Consider the following 19,917-nt stretch of genomic DNA (forward strand, 5'->3'; position numbering starts at 1 on the left):
GGTTAGCTGGCAATCGAAGAAACAAACGTGTGTGTCTTTGTCTACAGCTGAAGCAGAATACATTGCAGCTGTATCTTGTACCTCTCAAGTGATTTGGATCCAGAGTCAACTCAGAGACTATGGACTCAATATGAAAAAGATCCCACTATATTGCGACTCTGAAAGTGCAATTAGGATCTGTCATAACCCAGTGCAACACTCCAAAACCAAACACATAGCACTGAGGTATCACTTCATCAAAGATCATGTGGAAGATGGAAACGTTGAAGTACACTTTGTTAGAACCACTGATCAACTGGCTGATGTCTTTACCAAAGCTCTTCCTGAAGCATCATTCAACAAAATTTTACAAGGGCTAGGTATGATGAAATCAGAATCAGTACCACAAACTACCTCTCGATCTCAAACGTAAGAAGCAAAATAGACCGAACGTTCGGGTTCGGTTGAATCATCTGCACTCGCTCATCATTTCAAAGGTAGTTTTCTTGGTTGTAAATTTCATGTATAAAGTTGTTTATCTATTCGTCTAAAGTATTTCCTATTTGAAAGTCCAAATTCCTTGGTTTCTAAAAATTTTTCAAAACCGAAACCTACCGAAGGTTCGGGTTCGGTTTTCCAAAAATTTTCAAAACCGAAACCAACCGAACGCTCGGGTTCGATTTTCCAAAATTTTTCAAAACCGAAACCAACCGAACGCTCGGGTTCGGTTTTCCAAAATTTTTCAAAACCGAAACCAACCGAACGCTCGGGTTCGGTTTTTCAAAATTTTTCTCAACCGAAACCAACCGAGCGCTCGGGTTTGGTTCCAAATTTTTCCAAAGTTTTTTTTTTTTTAACTCTTTTTAATTTCTTTCTGAGTCTTATTTTTTTTACTTTCTTATATATATATATATATATATATATATATATATATATATATATATATATATATATATATATATATATATATATATATATATCAAAAACTCCAAAAATATTCTGTTCTTTATTTACTTTTTGGTCTTTCATTTTATTTGTGTGTTCGTTCGTTTATGGGGAAATGTTTGATGGATTAGTTAAGTGTCCCTAGAAGCATGCTGCTGTATGTGTCTAAAGTCTCATCAGATTCTGAATAACAGCCTTAATGACTTGGTATACACAATCCTTGTCTTCCCAATTAGGCTATCACATTTATTCTAATCAAGAGCTACCTAACTCTCTTCTCACATGAGATAAGAGTTTTCTGCTTGGTCCTACTTTTACAGCAGAGGTACTATTCTTTCTTACACCATCTCTATTACATTTCTCCATTAAATTCGTTTCATCAATGTAACCCTTGAGACTCTCAGAAATTACCACTGAGGTTTATGATTACTCAAAAACTGTGTTTATGATCTTAGTTTCGTGCCACTACGAGCTGAGTGAAACCCAAAATTCAATACCAAATCTGAATTGACGGTGAACAATTAATTTGATCAAGTTTTCACTAATGAATTAACGGACGTATCCTCATGAAATCTCAAGTTTTTCTTTTGTGTGATTCCTATGAAATTGTTACACACCATAACATTTCTTCCCTTGGGATTCAGTTTTAATTTTTTGTTGAGATTTTATATTTACCAGTTACTTTAAAATTATTTCATGCCTACTTGTTCAACAGACTACACCGGTCTCACAAGTACTTTGTTCACTTTCTATCTTATTTCAAGATTAGGACTGTTGAATCAAAGCTAAAACCACCCTACAAAGCCTAATTAAAAGAAGCCTTTCAACACTTCTTAATAAGTGTTTGATCGTTATTCAACGGGAAACCACACTAACACTTTAAGGTCTCTCTTGACTTTGAAGGAAGAGATTCGTGCCCGGGATCATTTGTTTCGTGTCATTATTGACATCACATTTATTCCTAAAAAGATTTGCTTTATTTCTTTTCTTTTTACACCCTTAGCACGAAAATCTTTGATTTTCCAAAATTCTGGTTCTAATAATTACAGGCTTTTTCATTGGATCGGTGCTTAATTATAAAGACATGGTCAAAATTAATCCACGTGGGCGTATCATTCAAAAGATGTCGTTACAAGGATAAGATGAAGGGTTGCTGACTCAGGCGGGAGTCTAATGGATTGAATTTCAAACGGCGGTAAAAAGGGAACGCATGCGAATTTGAAACGTCCACTCTTTAACTGACGTCGTGGACGCGTGTGCGAATTTGAAGCGGTTCCTCTCTGGCACAGCAAGGCGCGTGTGAATTTGAAACGGTTTCTTCAGAAATGGCGCTTGTTGGGCGGCGCGTTCCAAGGAATCTGACACTCTCTCTCATGCGTGATCATCGCTTACCTTAACTGTCACGCATCAGTCATGTGAATTTGAACAGATTTTTCTCTCTCCTGCAAACCACTATAAAAGGCGACCTCCTCTCCCATTTACCTCTTTACTGCGTCCAAATTTCCAAGAGAGCAAAAATTCCCTGAAACCCTTACTGTTCATCATCTTCTTCCCAACTTCAACAATGGCAGAATCATCGTCTGTTCACGCTACTTCCCACATCCTTCCCATTCGCCCTCAACAGTGTTTGGTGATCGATTTAACCCCTCAGGCGTACGACTCCTACATGTTCCCGATCATCGAGTGCCTGAAGTATTCCCCAATCGCACCTGCACTTTCACGGGTGGAATCAATGCCCATGGAGCTTTTATCACAAATCTATGTGACTGCACATTATGATAAAGCAGTCGATAGAATCTTCTTCGAGGTTTCTGATCACAAAGCCTCGATTTCCAGGCAACGATTTGGCTCATTGCTAGGGTTTGCTACTGACCCTTCTAGGGTTAATCCGGAGACAATTCCGTTGGGCCATCTCTTCAACATGTTCTATAACATGGGGTACACGGAGGCGCTCACCTCCATCGCAAAGTTTAAAAAGTCGTGTTTGCCGCCACAATGGAACGGCATGTTCACTGTACTCTTCAAGGGTCTCTCAGAACGAAGCTCAGGTTCAGACGGCTCCAGTCGACTCTTCCTCTCCATCATGTACGGAGATTACAACGGCGTCAACGTCGACTATGGGTTGGTTCTCTGGCAACAACTCATCCAGAGTTTATCCTCCTCTTCACGACATTCTGAGGTGTCGTATGCCCGGTTTTGGACAATCATTACTAAGTGGGCGATGGATAAGCACGATGTCCCCACCGTTAATGGTGCATCGATGTCTTCGATTGGTACATTCCATATCACGAAGATCATCGTCTCAGATGCATCGAAGTTCTCTTTCATTGGTTCCATTCCGAAGACCATGTACGGTGATGTTCCAGGTGACAGCAGGATCATCCGGACTTATAAGGAGTTTAAGCAGTCTGGTCCGAGGGAACTCACGCAGGAGATGCTCGAGTCCATTCATGATGCCGATAAGCCTGTTTCAAGAGGCAAAAAGGTAGACAAAGGGAAGCAAGTGGCCAAAGGGGCTAAAGGCCCTTCTCCTAAAAAGAGGAAGGCTTCTAAAGCTGCTCAATCCCCGCAGCAGAAGAGGCGCAAGACTCAACCGAAGCGAAAGCTGATAATCGCTTCCTCTTCCGGTGAGTCGGAGGGTGAGAGTTCGGATTCGGACGGCTCTCAAAGAGGCGACACCCCTCCAAGAGGCAATACCCCACCCAGATCACCTACCCCTGACATGGAAATCCATAACTCACCCATTCCCTCTCCCATTCAAACAATTCCCACTTCCATTCCCACCATAAACCCCACTACCAACATTCCTAAAACCTCTTTCACTATACCACCACCCATTTTCACTGATACAACCACAGCCACTGTAAAGGTTACAACCAACGTATCTGATACGGGGGTTCATACCGATGCAACCGAACCACCACCAGTAACCGAAACCATACACACAACCGAAACCCAACCACCACCCGAACCTACCCACACTCAAAAACAACCCGAACCTACCCCAACTCACACTCAACCTGAACCTACCCAAACCACTACACCTCCAGCTTCACCACCACCCCCATCTCCCGGTCATGCCTCTGACGGAGATAATCCTTTCCTTGGTGGGGAGAACATGCAGTTTGATTCGGTCTATTTTAGTCCGTTTCAGGTGCAAAGCGACGATGATGAGGATGCTCCAGTTATAAAGAAGCACCTCAAGGAGTTGCATGAGAAGGTTGACTTGCTCATTGCTTCCTCCTCCAATTCTCAATCATCTCTTTCTGAAACTGCTCTTCAGAAGATTGTTGATGCCTTCTCCAGGGCTCAGCAAGACTCAGTCGCTTCTTCCACTGCCACCATAGACGCCTCGACGAATGCATGTGAGGCTGCGACCGAAAAAGTCGATAAACTATTCTCTGACGCCTCTTCCCTGTTAAAGTCCTTACAGGAGAGTGCCGATGCTACCAAGACAACGTTGGAACCAATTGTTCAACAGTTGGCCACGTTCGTCTCCACGGAGTTAAAGTCGTTTGCTACCCTTCGCCAATCAATCAATGACGACAACTCGGCCCTTCGTGCCTCCATCGACGAGCGCCTCTCTAAACTCCAAGAGGATCTGGCCGCAAAAAACTCGTTGATGGACGTTCTTGCAAGCAAAACCACTGCCCTTAAGGTCAAGAGCGCTCAGCTTTCCAACTCTCAGTAACAACTTGACGCTCTTCGATCCGAACGGGAGGTCATCAAGACGCGTGTTTCGGATGTACACTCTGCCATATCCAACATCCTGGAAGCACACGATCCGATCCTGAACCATTCGGTGAGGCGAACCCTTGCTGAAAAACTTGCTCCTGCCCTTGATCTGCTCAGTAAAATAGAAGGGCTACCTAGTTTCGTGTCCACTCCGAAACAAGGGGGAGAAGTGAAGTCCGGATCGAAACCACCTCCTTCCTCAAAAGCTGCTCACACAACCGAACCTCCTCCTACAGGTCAAACTTCGGGTTCGGGTGTGAAGGATAAAGGAAAGAAGATAGCGGAGGAAGAAGAGAAAGATGATCAAGAAACCATTGCCGACTTGCTGAAACGCAAAAGTCGTCGCAATGTTGATGATGACCATGTTCGTGTGGCGCGAGAAGCTGAAGAAGCTGAACGCAAACAAAAAGAAGCCCACGATCTCCTCGAGAGCAGGAAGACTCTTTTCCCTGCTTGGACTCGAGAGAGAATGATAAAGGAGGCTATCGATACTCCGAGCATCCTATGGCTCGAACCGGTGATCTCCTTCGACTGCTACAACTCTGTCGACTCGCAGTTCGACATGCCCTTAACCCGAAAGGCGTTTATCTTCCACGCCTTCGCCAATGTTGCTGAAGTCCCTCATCCTCATCCGGAGGTTGATCGGGAATTAATCGAGTTCTATCTGAAGGCCGCTCAACCACAGTATCAAACATGGAGCGCTCAGAAGATCGTCAACGTTCGGGTTCTGAAGCCTTATACGGAAGGAAGATTCATCAACGTTCGGTTCAGGGTGATCAGAGGGTCTGCAAAAACCGAACATATCATCTCTTTAGCAGATCTACCGAACCTCAACCCCCATGACTGGATCGTTCTGCACAACATCCTCTTGACGAATGAAGCTGAATATGGTCCGATCATAGACCATCTCAAAAGGATGTTGGTATGCTATATCATGGAGGTAGCCCTGATGGATCAGGAGATTGCCAATGTCTTCAAGAAGAAACCGAAGATCTCTCCTGTTGGCTCGGCCAGTGATCTGAACCAGATGAAGATGGGAAAGATTGACCCAAGGCGAAACTCGGTCATGTTCACTAGGGATGAAGGACAGAAATGTCTCTTTGCCTTAGCGGATAAACATCTTTATACCACTGCTTGTCTTGAGCATGTGATGGGGATCATCCACAGGTGTAAAGAGAATACAGCGGATGATATCAAATACTTTGATGACATGATTCAGTGGTACATCCGATTCAGACAGACGATACTCGCCCTTATCTCGCGTCTGTTTCAAACTGTAAAGAAGAAGGTTCCTGCTGCTGCTGGCCCAAGCAAGAAGTAATGATCTCGCTCCAATTGACGCAAAGGGGGAGATTGTTGGGTAGCGTAGGATTTATTTTTGTATTGCGTCATTGGGCTCGGTTTATAGTCCAAGTTTTGCACTCCGGTTTGGGCCTGTCCAACCGTGAGCTTGTAGGGTTTACTATATAATAATGTGCTTGCATGCATGTTAGGTTAACGAAAGAAAACGATCTAGAATACGATTAATAGCATTACGATAGCTTTGCAGATTTCTTTATCGTTCTTGTAAACCCTTTAATCCTCTACAGTTGTAGTTCTTTATCGAGCTCTCCTGAGGATTGTTTTATTAATCATTCGACATCGTTTGATCCATTATTGTGTTCTTGCTGTTTACTTGCTTATTTCTTTACCTGTTTTATAGATCTAATAAATCTTCAAGTTAGTTTTTAACTTTTCACAAGTTTTGTATCAGTTATGACATCAGTGTATAAACACACTGGTTAGTACCAGTGGATCAGGTCTTTAGTGAATGGTCTCTTCGTGCCTTTGGTGCTTATAGTGTCTTCAATGTCTTTTGGTCATAAGGGGGTGATCTTCAGTCTTCAACATATGAACTTCAATCAACATATCTTCACATTAACTAACTAAACAAACTTCGACAAATCAGCTTGTCTAAGTGTATCATTTACACTTGCTTAGACAAGACTGACTGCCTACAAGGAGGAGATAAATTATAACTATTATGCATATATTTCGCATCATCAAATCTATTCAAATATGTATCCAAACATTATGTAATAAAACAAACATATGATAGTTAGCTGAAATTTAGTAGCAACAAAGAATTTTGGGCGAGCATGAGCTGCATATTTTTGAACAATGTTCCACGAGCGACACAAGAGGCAGATGATCTTCACACTTATCAAATTTAAGCCGGTCAACATCGATATCTTGTAGCAATGTGCTTAGTTGGAATATATACATGAAATTGCATTTTAGAATGAAATTTCAATCATCTACATATGTTTTTGTTAGTAATATTCATAAATATGAATTTTATGAAAGTACATTGATGTTTTTGGCATATGTTTACAAGAGTTTAAATATATGCAGAAAATTGAATTTTAGAATAAAATTTTAATGATTTGCATATGTTGTTTATGTTACTAAATAAGCACAACTCTAACTTTCATGAAAGTACATTGTTATTTTGGGACTATGTTTACAATTTTTTTGTCTGTTTTTTTTTTGGAAACTACTTAGAATATATATAGGAAAAAAACATTTTAGCATCACGTCATGCTAACTACTATATCATTTGCAACCAAATAGGATGAATCAAATGGTCCGTCGACGTTTGATGATTTAGATGGTTTACAATAGTCCGACGACGTTTTATGATTAGGGTGTTCTTCCTTTTGGTTTAGAGAATAGATAAGGTTTCTATAAGAGATAAGGTGAGAGGAAATATAACGTATTTTATAAGGAGTGGGTGGGGATGTGGGTGAATGTGAGGTTAGAGTATATAGGAAAAAAAACATTTTAGCATCACGTCATGCTAACTACTATATCATTTGCAACCAAATAGGATGAATCAAATGATATGGGATCAAGATGGGAGATGTTTAACTTTGACAAACACGCTCCGGTTGATGATGAGGAGATTTAAGGTTAAAAAAAAAGGTGTTTCAGAAGTCTATATTGAATGTAGTTTTCAAGTCAGAGAAAACCATTCCAATGTGCGCGGAGCACTGGCATCCTTTTACTTTTTATTAAAACTAATAATTAGAATATATTATAAACTATAGTTAAATTTCAATTAATAATAAAATACAACTTTTAAACATAATAATTAGAATATGAATAAATTACAAAAATTGTCCTTGTGGTTTGGGGTAATTTACATGTTCGGTGCTCAACTTAATTTTTAAACTCGGACGGGACCCTAATTTATGTTTTTGTTATGTCTTTGGTATGTCATGCATGAAAAAACTATTTTGCCCTCACTTATTACCTTTTTAATTACATTGTTATTATGTATTTATTTATTATATATTTAAAAAAAAATGAAATGAATTAAAATATACTCTAACCTCACATTCACCCACATCCCCACCCACTCCTTATAAAATACGTTATATTTCCTCTCACCTTATCTCTTATAGAAACTTTATCTATTCTCTAAACCAAAAGGAAGAACACCATAATCATAAAACGCCGTCGGACTATTGTAAACCATCTAAATCATCAAACGTCGTCGGACTCTGTACGTCGCTGATATGTACTCTAAAGTCGTCGGAAACCTACGGACATAAACGATCTGCACACTTAAAAGTCATTGATTGTCTGCTCCATTGATCTGCAACGTCGTCACTTTCACATAGGTCGATCTGCACACTCAAAAGTCACGATCATCACCATCGATCATCTACTCCATTGATATGTACATCGTCGCTTTCACATATGTCAATTAGCGGAAAAACACCCCATATACGTAACCGGACATCCGCTTTCGCATCTGTCATCGTCACATGCACACCACGAACTGAAACGTTCTTTATTTCTTCTCATCTAGTGGTAAATGTGGTGTTTATTTATTATTCGGTGGTAGAGTTTGTGGTGAATTACTTCGATGGCAGTTTCCTCTAGCAGCAGCAGAGCAACCAAATGGGTAGGAGTTTAGAAGGGATTAAGGGTATATGTGTGTAATTTACTAGATTAATCATAAATAGACAACAATAAATCCAAAAAAGTTACATAGACAATAAATAAATAAATAATAACAATATAGTCTTTTTATGTTATAAGGACCTCATACGCAACAAAAACATATAAAAAGGACAATCTTAGTTAAAAAAAATAAGTTAAGGAAGAAACGTGTAAATTACCAAAACCACATGGACCATTCACGTGATTTACTTTGGGTAAACTATATTAAATTCTAATATAACTTTTATAATTCTTAAGTTTGAGTTTGATTTATGATTTTTTATGTCTATTTGGTTGGTTTTCTCGGTTTGAAAACTTTTTAGATCCAAATTGAAAACCCAACCAAAATAAATTTTAAGATGAAAAATTAAATATAAAGTTTAAATTTTCCGAACCTAAAATCCAAAGTTTAAAATAAAAATATCTAAAGTCTAAATAATCAAATATAAAGATCTAAACGAAACATAATAAAAGAAGGAAAGAATGAATTAAATAACAAAACTTTCCGAATTTTGGAATCAGAAAATCGATGATGTGTCCATAAAATATAAAATACAATAATATATTTTCTATTTTACTATTTAATTTTTAAATTAGAAAGACATACTATTCAGTTAATAAACACTCATTAATTAAGTTTAATAATTTGGTTTGATATCGTTTGAATTCTATCAAACCATAACTTATACTATAAACCAAATTTATAATTCAGTTTGATCTGAAACCAAACCAAAAACTGAATTTAAAATTTATTTTGGTATAATTTCAATTTTGATTGGGTTTGATTTTTTTTTTCTTTTCGAACCAAATAATATCGACCTTTTGAGAGTTTTACTTTTATTGTTATATTTTTAATCAATTTATTGTTTTAGATTTTTTACACTTTATTAGGAAGTTATTTCCCAAAATACATTCATATGTTATAATGTATCTGAAAAAAATATGAATCTTGGATTAAAACAACATTATTTTTATACGTAGTAGTGCCTAATGACAATGGTAATATAAAATGCGATGATGACAAATAAAGTTGCTAGTTAAGAGAGTATGTTGAGGATAACACTTGTGGATTGTGTAGCAGGATGTATCTATAACTAGGATTAAAACAAACTTTATGATTCTCATTTTTATGGCAATATACTTTATATTTTTTTATCTTTATATCATAATTTATTTTTTATGTCATTTTAGACCATAATTGTTAACCAATATTAATCAATAAGCAAAATCATTAACCGACTAAAATCATTATTAACCGATTGTAATGGTTATGGTTTGATTTTGGTCATAACAAAACCAAACCGTCTCATACACATCCCTAGTTATTTTTATTCATTATACTAGTGACTTTGTAAAAAGATTTTTTTTAAAAGTGTTCATATTTTATTTTTAAGAAATTTTAATTTTTATAAAATCTAATAATTTTTTATATAAAAAAACAAATGAATATATATATATATATATATATATATATATATATATATATATATATATATATACACACACACACACACACATGCACCACATGCATTTAAAACCTCCATGAGTTTTCAATTTCTTTCTAATAATTATTATAAATTTGTTAATAATGTTAAATTAATACAAAAAATAAATTATAATAATAAATTAACTAAACTACAATATTAAAATATCATATTTTACTTCTATTTATAAAATTATGACTTTAACTTTTTAACATATTATAGTTAACTTATTAGTTTGGTTATGTTGTCGTATGTGAGCAATTGTCGGTTTAAAGTTACAAGTTTTGTATAATTTATGAGTTTATGCAAAATATTTAAATTATTAATTTCAATATAATGTTAAATAGTTAATTTAAATCAAAATTTCAATTAAACTTGAAAAAAATCGAAAATACTGTTTTATAAATAGTTAAAAGTTATAAATTATAGTGTTAAACCGAAATTGTAATCCTGAATTAACAAAAAAAATCATGAAATTATTTTTTATAATCATTAAACATTTTCAAATAAATAATTTAAAAATAACTTACTTAAAAATAATATTATATAAAAAATTATAATGTTATCTTTAAAAACAAAAAAAACATTTATTGTTTTAAATAATTACAATAAAAAACTATTAAAAACTAATAAGATTCATCAAATAAATTTTTAAAAAGTTTAAATTTCTAAAACAAAATTAAAATAATTAAGAGTTTACTGATAAATAAAAAATAAATAAAAGGATATAAAAGGATGATTTCCGGTCCACGCTCGAACGTACTCAAACTTCTATCGTTGATTCGTTGTGTCGAGTAGACTGTGACGACTACACGAGACTTACGACTATCGGCATCTTCCGTCATCAAAGCAAAGCCTTGCTCTGCTTTAGTTCTGGACTGCTATCCATCCTCCTGCATCCACTGCTCGAGAAAACCACGTAAGAAATGCTCTAATTATGTGAATTTGCTGAATGTCGAGTATCGACTGAGCATTCATCGAACTAGTTCTGTGCGTTTGGCTGTTTGCTGACTTTAGTTCCTCGTCTATATGGTTCTTGTATGAAAAGGGTAGGGGGAAACATACCCTCAACGCCTCAAAAGTTTCTACAGGTAATGGGCCATAAAATGGGCTAATCGCATTTTCTGTATGCATCATGCCCTCAACGCATTCGCAGCTCAGTGTTTTTTGTTCTGCCGGCGACTGCATGCAAGAAGAACCCTAAGATCTTTCTCAAATCGACACAGCGGACAGGTACCCTTAACTCATTACTCTTTCTCTTCTCCTTCATCGATTTTGTTTGGGTTTTAATTATTTCATTCTAATTTATAAACCCTAAACTTCCTACTATATATTGATGCTATAAAACTCCTGGATGATTTTGTAGTTATCGGTTCAATATACGTAATCATGTCCATAAAACACCATATTCTTCAATTTTTTTAGGGGAAAGATATTTTTAGGGCATATTTGATGCATCCCTACTTCATGAACCTTTTTGTGAGTGATAAACTCAAGGCCTTTGGGACATTTCGCTTCAATTAACAGCTCTTTCTAGTACTTAGCTGTTTTGTTAAGTGTATTTGTATCAGTTCACATTAATTATATCAATATAGCTAATAATCTCTACTAGTTTTCCTAACTCACTCTACCATTTTGCCTTTAACTGAAGTTAAAGAGCATTCTTTTTAGGGTGTCTGCAATCTGCATACAAATACAATCACCCATTAATGACTAAACAGTTTAAGTAGCTTTTAAATGTTTGCATTCAGACTTTCTTTTCACTAATCATCATTAACTTTGTTTCAGGCTTTCAATCTATTAATGGCTACTGCTGAAACACTAGTAAGTGCATGCAATGGCATTGTCTGTACACATCCAGACCCCCAAAGAACATACCAAGTTATTGTTGCTGCCACACGTGCAATGGGTATTGGAAAAGATGGAAAATTACCATGGAGATTACCTTCAGACCTCAAATTTTTCAAAGATGTCACCATGACAACATCAGATCCAGTGAAAAAGAATGCTATTATAATGGGAAGAAAAACATGGGAAAGCATACCTTTAGAACATAGGCCACTCACTGGTCGACTCAATGTTGTTCTAACTCGTTCAAGGACTTTTGATATTGCAACTGCTGAAAATGTTTTAATGTGTGGAAGCATGATTTCAGCTTTGGAATTGTTAGCTTCATCACCCTATTGTTTATCTATTGAAAGGGTGTTTGTGATTGGTGGTGGTGAAATCTTAAGGTATGTATCCAATGTTTTATGTTTAGAGCATCTCTAATGGTAATTTTTTATAACTTTTTACTGTTGGAAAGTGGTGCTTTTTCTTATTTATAAGTTAGTTGACTTTGAAAAGGTTTATGATTGGAGATAATTTGTGATAATGGGTTTTTGTTTAGATAAAAGTTAGTGGAAAACTGATGTGGCAAAAGTATAAAAAAAAAAGCTCTTATTTTTCGGCTTCTTTGTATCTAATTTGTAGTACTTGATTGCAATCTTTATGATTCCAGGGAATCACTCAATGCTCCTGGATGTGATGCAATCCATATAACTGAAATTGAAACAGACATTGATTGCGACACTTTCATACCTTCCATCAACATTTCAGACTTCCAACCATGGTATTCGTCATTCCCACTACTCGAGAATGGAATCCGCCATTCCTTCACTACATATGTTCGTGTGAGAAACTCCGGAATCGAAGCCCCCAAAGTTAATGGTTCATTGTCTGAATGTCATTCAGACTCACCAAAATTTGATTCAAGAATGTTCTCTTTTTTGCCCAAAAAGATATTTGAAAAGCATGAAGAGTACCTTTATTTAAAACTAGTGGAAGATATAATTTCTAATGGTGCTTTGAAGGGTGATCGAACAGGAACTGGTACTTTGTCAAAATTTGGTTGTCAGGTACTTTCAACCTCATATTTACCATATTACCCTTCCCCTTAACCCCAGTAATTAAAGTTATTTTCTCACTTTTTATTGTTTACAGATGAGGTTCAATCTGCGAAAGTCTTTTCCACTTCTTACAACCAAGGCATGTGTATTTCTTTAAATCATATTTAAAGTTATTTGACTCCATGCTATTTTAATTAATGACTTATATACCCTTTTATTTGTTCTACAGAAAGTGTTTTGGCGTGGAGTTGTGGAGGAACTTTTGTGGTTCATAAGTGGGTCAACAAGTGCCAAGGTAAATGTAAATCTTGTTTTTGATTCGATGAATAATCTTGAATCTATTTCACTTACCACATAAATAGTAAATAAATGTTTTTATTTGTCTTAGTTTTTACTTTTTAATAAATAATGAATGAAAATGTTTGTTTTTGTCTTAGTTTTTGGTTTATATTGTTATCAGGTCTTACAAGATAAGGGCATTCATATATGGGATGGTAATGCATCAAGAACCTACCTAGACAGGTAATTAGCATGATTATTTTTTTTAATAATTTATATATGTTTTTTAAAAAAAATATTTCATTCATACTTTCAGTATTGGCTTAGTGGATAGAGAAGAAGGTGATCTGGGTCCGGTTTATGGGTTTCAGTGGAGACACTTTGGTGCAAGGTTAGTTGTCTTGTGAAAAAGACGTAAATGCCCTTGTGATGTTTTGGATATGTAAACAAATTAATTGATACTTAAAAAAAAAAAAAAACATTTACAGGTATACTAACATGCATGCTGACTACAGTGGTCAAGGGTTTGACCAATTGCTAGATGTTATTAACAAAATAAAAAATAATCCAGATGATCGACGTATCATTCTTTCAGCATGGAACCCTTCAGATCTCAAACAAATGGCACTTCCACCATGTCACATGTTTGCACAGGTTCCTTTTATTTTTTTATATTTCTAATTTCTAATTTCTTTCCTTCCATTAATCTGTAAATAACATTATTATTATTATTATTATTATTATTATTATTATTATTTTTGTAGTTTTATGTAAATGAAGGAGAGTTATCTTGTCAAATGTATCAGAGATCAGCTGACATGGGACTTGGTGTTCCGTTTAACATAGCTTCATATGCGTTGTTGACTTGCATGATTGCACATGTTTGTGGTATGTATGAATATTTTTTTTTAAAAAAAATCTCCATTAATTTTAGATAAATTGTTTTTATAAAAGTTTATTTGAATAAAATGACAGATCTTGTTCCTGGTGATTTTGTCCATGTTCTTGGTGATGCTCATGTCTATAGCACTCATGTCAGACCCTTGCAGGATCAGCTTCAAAAGCTGCCTAAACCTTTTCCTGTAAGCAGAATTAAGTTTTTCTTTTTTTTTACAAATTTGCCCTTGTGTACTTTTTCCTTCTATTTCCATAAAATGTTGTCCTTTTTGTAAATATTTATAATGGAAAGTTACAAAAAAGCCATTATGTTTTTGGCAGTTATACGTTTCAACCATTAATACTTTATTTTTTTCTTTTTTCCAATCAAACATAAAAGTTTCAGACATTTTTTCAAATTAACCGTTTTGTTATATTAGATTTCTATGGTAAAAATAGTTAATTTGGAAAAAGTGTCTGAAACTTTTATGGATTGATTAGAAAAAATAAAGTACAAGTGGTTAAACTGCAAAATTGCTCAAAATAAGGTTTTTTTTTTAATCATCATATATCTGTACAAAACTTTATCCAAACAACACTTATATTGTAAAAAAAAAGAAACATGGCATATGTTATAGTTATATATGTTATTTTGATTTTTAAATTTATATAATTGCAGATATTGAAGATTAATTCAGAGAAGAAGGATATAGATGGTTTTGTGGCTGATGATTTTAAACTCATAGGATATAATCCTCATCAGAAAATAGAAATGAAAATGGCAGTATAGATCCGATTTTGGTATGAACCCTTACATTTTGGTCCCTGTGTATAGTTGGTTTTTGCATTTTTGGTCCTTACTTTAGGTTCGTGTAATGTTTTTGGTCCCTGATCCAAGTAAATGACTATTTTAATTTTTGTCCCAAAGATATAGTCATTTTACTTGGAATATGGACTAAAAAAGTTAGAAAAATCTCAAGTAAGGACCAAAATTGTAAAAGGACTTTTTGGGACCAAAAATGTAATTCTGTGATGGTTTAAAAATTGAAATGTTACATGTTGGTTAAGGTGATTTGAGTATGTAGTTATGTTTTAGCTGTTTGATGAGGGTTCTGCTAACATTTGTTAAAACAAGGCTACAAGAGCATGTTATGACTTGTGGGAGTTGTACATGTAGCTAGGGCTATTGTACCTTGTGTGCCTTGTTTTACTCGTTAGTATTGATGCAAAAACTAAGACTATATATCCAAGTGTTTGTTCGTCAGATTCTGTGTATTGATAATATTGCTTATTTATTGGTATCTTAATGCGTGTTTGGTTCACAAGAATATGATCGAATTGAAATTTAAGTTTGTTTCATGGGGTGCTTGGTTGAATGAGATGAACAAAATAGAATTATCATGTATTAGTATTTAATAGTAGTCACTAAAGGGCTTGTAGCCTAGAAATATCAGGTGTTGATGGAAATGTGTCATTCAGCCAAAGGTTAATTTTCAAGTTTTGTTGTTGGTGACAAAATGAGTAGTTTAGAAGTAGTATAGAGAGTATGTGTTTGTGGTTCTAAAATTTTTTAACAATAGTTGTCTTAGTTAAACAACCAATGGATTTTATCCTAAGTTGGATTTTATGTCCATTAAAAACCTTTAAGTTTGGCAAAAAAAAAAACCAACGGTTTTACTCTAGGTAGGATTTTATGTCCATTAATGTTTGACATTCGGATAGGTTTTGTCATTTATTGTTTTTATCAGATGCAGCGGGTTACTATGTCTTGTTGGAAGATTGCCAATATTGCCTATAGGCTATAGCTATGCCAATATTGCCTATAGGCTATAGCTATATGATTACTCCTCCCCATAATTGCCTCTTTCATTCACCTTAACTCAAACTCCACCAACGTTCCCGCTTTCCCACCACAATGGATTAAAGATCGAAGATCGATGAATAGCTTATAACAATTTCACTATAGATTATACATGGGAACCAAATTGCCATTACTGGATTCGAATCCAACCCAATCGATCAAAGAGAACATGAATTCTTCATTTTAATTTTCTGATTTCAAAACTCACAAAGAAATAGGGGTTAATTTACACAATGAAACTTCATTCTCTCAAGTATCTTTTCTCTTCTAAGTTGACAATCATATGCAAAATTGTAGATTTGTGAACACCAATTTCCAAAAATGTGCAATTATCGGAAGAAGAAAGTTTTCCAGAAAAACTTACTCTCTGATAAATGGAAGGTTTGGATTGGACAAGACGCCAAATAAACTCTAAATTGAAGGATCTTCAAAAAAATGCAATGATTGTAACTGCATCTACAACACCAACAACAAAAAGATGAACAGACAAGCGCGAGATCCGAGATGTTATAAAATCGGCACAAAGCGAATATAAATAGCTTTATAAAATGAAAGTTTTTCCTCATTAGTCAACTTGGGATGTTCTGAAACTCCACAAGAAATGATTGAGTGTCGCAAAAGCCAATGAAGACTTCCTTGCCTCCATAAAAAACAAAAACATTTTCAGATGCACAATTTACACCCTCAAGCGATTCATGTTGTTGACTCGCAGCCAAAACTAGAAGAAAGCAACATCAACAACCTCCGAATACAGTTGATCTAGTCAATGAATTCGCTAACATCCACAATATAAGCAAAGTGGAGGCGGAAGAGAAAAAAATATATATCAAGATGAAAATTGTACATTATGCGAGAAACTGAGTGACAAATTGAATTCTTCGAGTGGGAGATTGAGGCGCATGAACATTTAACATTTGAACGGATGTTTGATGTAAATTGTGATTGAGAAAAAACGACAAATTTCAACAAAATATGGTCGAGAGTATTAGAATTTCATTTTTGGGCTTTAGTTAATCGTTTTAGGATTTTTAATTATGGTGGTTGAATTTTAATTTTCGTTTTATCTTTTTTTTTTTCATCTGTACTAGTTTTTGTTTTAATACAAAAATGTTGTGTTTAATTTTATTTTAACTTTTTGGTTTTAAATTAACGTGGGTTTAGCTTAAAAATTTTAAAAATAAAACATTGAGTGAATCGGATTGGGATAGATAAGAAAGATGGTTTCCATATGTTATATTTTGTAACTTTGTTGGATGAGAAAGACATTTCCATCACATCAACGACACATTAAATTTTTTTGGTTATGGATTGCTTTCACCCTAAGAGTCTTATAAAGATTGTTAATTCTATAAGTTGTCATATCTATGTGTAACCCATTCATCTTTCCACACAAACTTACACTTTAAGAAAAGTGACATTTGAGATTTTATAGAGGTATCGAGATGAGAAGAGTTTCTTGGAAAATTAAATGAGACAGCCTTAAGATAGTGATATTACTAGTTTTAGTTTGTCTTTAATATGGAATTATTATCCCTTGTACATTTTTATCAACATATTTTCAAGTTGGAAAGATCCACCTCAAGTCATGCAGCATCTTAATTCCCAACAAGGTGATGAGATTAACAAGAAATCCACATTTGTAGTGACACATGCATTTGCTATTTTTGTCTGTTAGAGGGGTTTGTTATGCATAAATTATAAAGTGTTTATTTCACTTATAACATTAGTCCAAGTTTAATGGATTTGTAGCATAACTTCCTTTTCCATCCTTTCGGTATACTTTCTTTGACAGCTTCTTCTTGACAATTCTCTCTGAATATCTTCTGATTCTTTGTTTTTGGATTTTCTTAACAACCCCAGTATAACCAAACTCTATTGCTTCTCCTTTGGATTCATTAACTGCTTCAACTGATGGATGTTGAACTCCTAAATTTTGAAGTGTAACAACTACTTCATAGGTATTATAACCTGATTCCTTCATTGATTGAATAGCTTCTTTAATGTCAACCTCAACATTCTGATTTTCTTCATCAACTAATTCTTGAATATCAATTTTCTGAAAAAAGAAACATCTAGTGTGGTCTATTTAATCACAGAATGCATTGAGTTTAGCAAATCAGATCTAACCTTGGTGTAGCTATGATCTGCAACAACATGAAGCCCATCTGAATTGTTTGTGGATGGAAATGGAAGTGCTTTAAGATTCTTAGCATCATACCTAGTAGAATATTAAGCACATAATATAATGAGTACCATTTTGAGCACTTGATGTATGCTAATTGTTATTTATAGAAGTATTAATTTTCAAAAACTAAAACTATCTTGGGATTCAGAGAAGACAAAAACATACCCAGAACCTATTTTCTTATCTGTTGAGCACCGAAGAGACACAGCTCTTCTAGAAGCATTACCACATAGGTTACGCCATTTGTCCTGAAATTGGAAATGACATTGAGATTTATAAACTTTGCAATTTCATCAATAGTAGATTAGGATAGCCAAATACAATCAGGCTCCATTTGGGGGTATCTTGACAGATACTTTATCATCCATACAAAGACAATTTAACCTCTCTCAATTTCCCCAAGTAGAAGAAAAGGGAGTATATTTGAGACCAAGAAGGAGATTGAGAGGTAGCAAAGATGAGATGTAGAAAAATGTTTTGCTTTCATCTTTCATCTTTATCACATCAGGTAAATCAATTTCACAACTAAAACTGCCTCTATTGATCTTCTGCCTACCAAGTGTTCGATGTAATGTCCCTGTGAGAAAACAGGTGTTCATCGACACATATTGCAGCCGCTCTTTGCGACCAGAGATAAATGACATTATTGCAATGTGTATTTCTCTGCTGCATCTTTTTCGTTTGTAATGCGTGTTCTCAGCATTTAACAGTTCAATCTTAAATGTCCTTAGTTATGTGGTTGCATTGAGTTTAAGGTGAGCAGCGTTTTTTTTTTTCTGCAAATGCCCAATGCCAATAGCAGTTGGCAGTGTGTAACTTTTGTATTTCAACGTTAGCTGAAGGTTTTAGTTACATATTACTTAAAAAGGTACGAAGATTCGCAAAAAAAATGGCAGGATCGAAAGTCAGGAATATACGATTGAAGCAAGAAAAGTTTGTAAAGCGGAAAAGGTGAGAAAATATAAATTACCTTGAGATCAATATTGGTCCGGGCAATGAGGCAAGGAGCGAGGTCTTCATCGGTGAGTATTTTCATCCATTTCCCGGTTCCGTACTTGTCTACTCCGGCGCGAAGGGCGTTTTCTTCCTCCAATGTCCACCGATGCATAGGGATTCTGTGTATAGTGTATATGAACTGTAGAAGGAGAAGAGGACAAATCCCTATGTGGCTCCTGGTTCGGATTATGATTCTTTATTGGTTCAGTTTCAGGGAAGTTCGGAAAAAAAAATTATTACTTATTAGTTTGTTACAGCATATTAATTTATTAATTTATTGATTTACAAGCTAATAATTTAGAGGAGTTAAGGTATGAAAAAATAATTTATTAACGTGTCATCTACTATAAGTTAAAATTTAAAAATGGTTCCTAGAGGATTTTTTTTTTTTTAGAGTTTTGGTTCAACCATGAATTTTTTGGTTTCATGGTCCTTTTGTATTGGTTTGTTTGTGAAAATGGTCTATGTAGTTAACTCCATTAGCCCCCTCATGCGTCCTCCACGTGTGGGTATTTCCGTCTTTTTACTTCTAGGAACCATTTTTGCGGAAGAATAAATAAAACCCCTTTTATATACCATTTTCTATTTTCAACTATCTTCTCCCCCAACGACTGTTCTTCCCCTAACGACTATTTTCTTTCATTTCTCCTTCCTGGCCTACAATCAAACAATGTTGGTTTGTTTTTGTGGAAAGCTCGC

General features: G+C 35.0%; 2 protein-coding genes across 2 annotated transcripts; one reads left to right on the forward strand and one right to left on the reverse strand.

Annotated features, from left to right (window-relative positions):
- The first annotated feature begins 10,891 nt into the window (after positions 1–10,891).
- Positions 10,892–15,440, forward strand: LOC111908602 (bifunctional dihydrofolate reductase-thymidylate synthase). The gene is made up of 12 exons (XM_023904418.2): positions 10,892–11,052; positions 11,182–11,366; positions 11,922–12,367; positions 12,634–13,030; positions 13,116–13,160; positions 13,251–13,316; positions 13,482–13,543; positions 13,617–13,691; positions 13,789–13,954; positions 14,065–14,188; positions 14,276–14,382; positions 14,856–15,440. The coding sequence occupies exons 2-12, from the start codon at positions 11,262–11,264 to the stop codon at positions 14,964–14,966; spliced, it is 1,704 nt and encodes a 567-aa protein (XP_023760186.1). The 5' UTR covers positions 10,892–11,052; positions 11,182–11,261; the 3' UTR covers positions 14,967–15,440.
- A 2,167-nt stretch (positions 15,441–17,607) lies between these two features.
- On the reverse strand, positions 17,608–19,427 carry LOC111908603 (single myb histone 1). Its single transcript, XM_023904423.3, has 4 exons — positions 19,193–19,427; positions 18,388–18,470; positions 18,165–18,255; positions 17,608–18,093 (listed from the first exon to the last, which is right to left on the reverse strand). Exons 1-4 carry the CDS (start codon positions 19,328–19,330, stop codon positions 17,761–17,763), a joined length of 645 nt encoding a protein of 214 aa, XP_023760191.1. The 5' UTR covers positions 19,331–19,427; the 3' UTR covers positions 17,608–17,760.
- Positions 19,428–19,917: the final 490 nt, after the last annotated feature.

This window comes from Lactuca sativa, chromosome 4 (assembly GCF_002870075.4).
Source record: "Lactuca sativa cultivar Salinas chromosome 4, Lsat_Salinas_v11, whole genome shotgun sequence".
In the NCBI taxonomy this organism is placed as follows: Eukaryota; Viridiplantae; Streptophyta; class Magnoliopsida; order Asterales; family Asteraceae; genus Lactuca; species Lactuca sativa.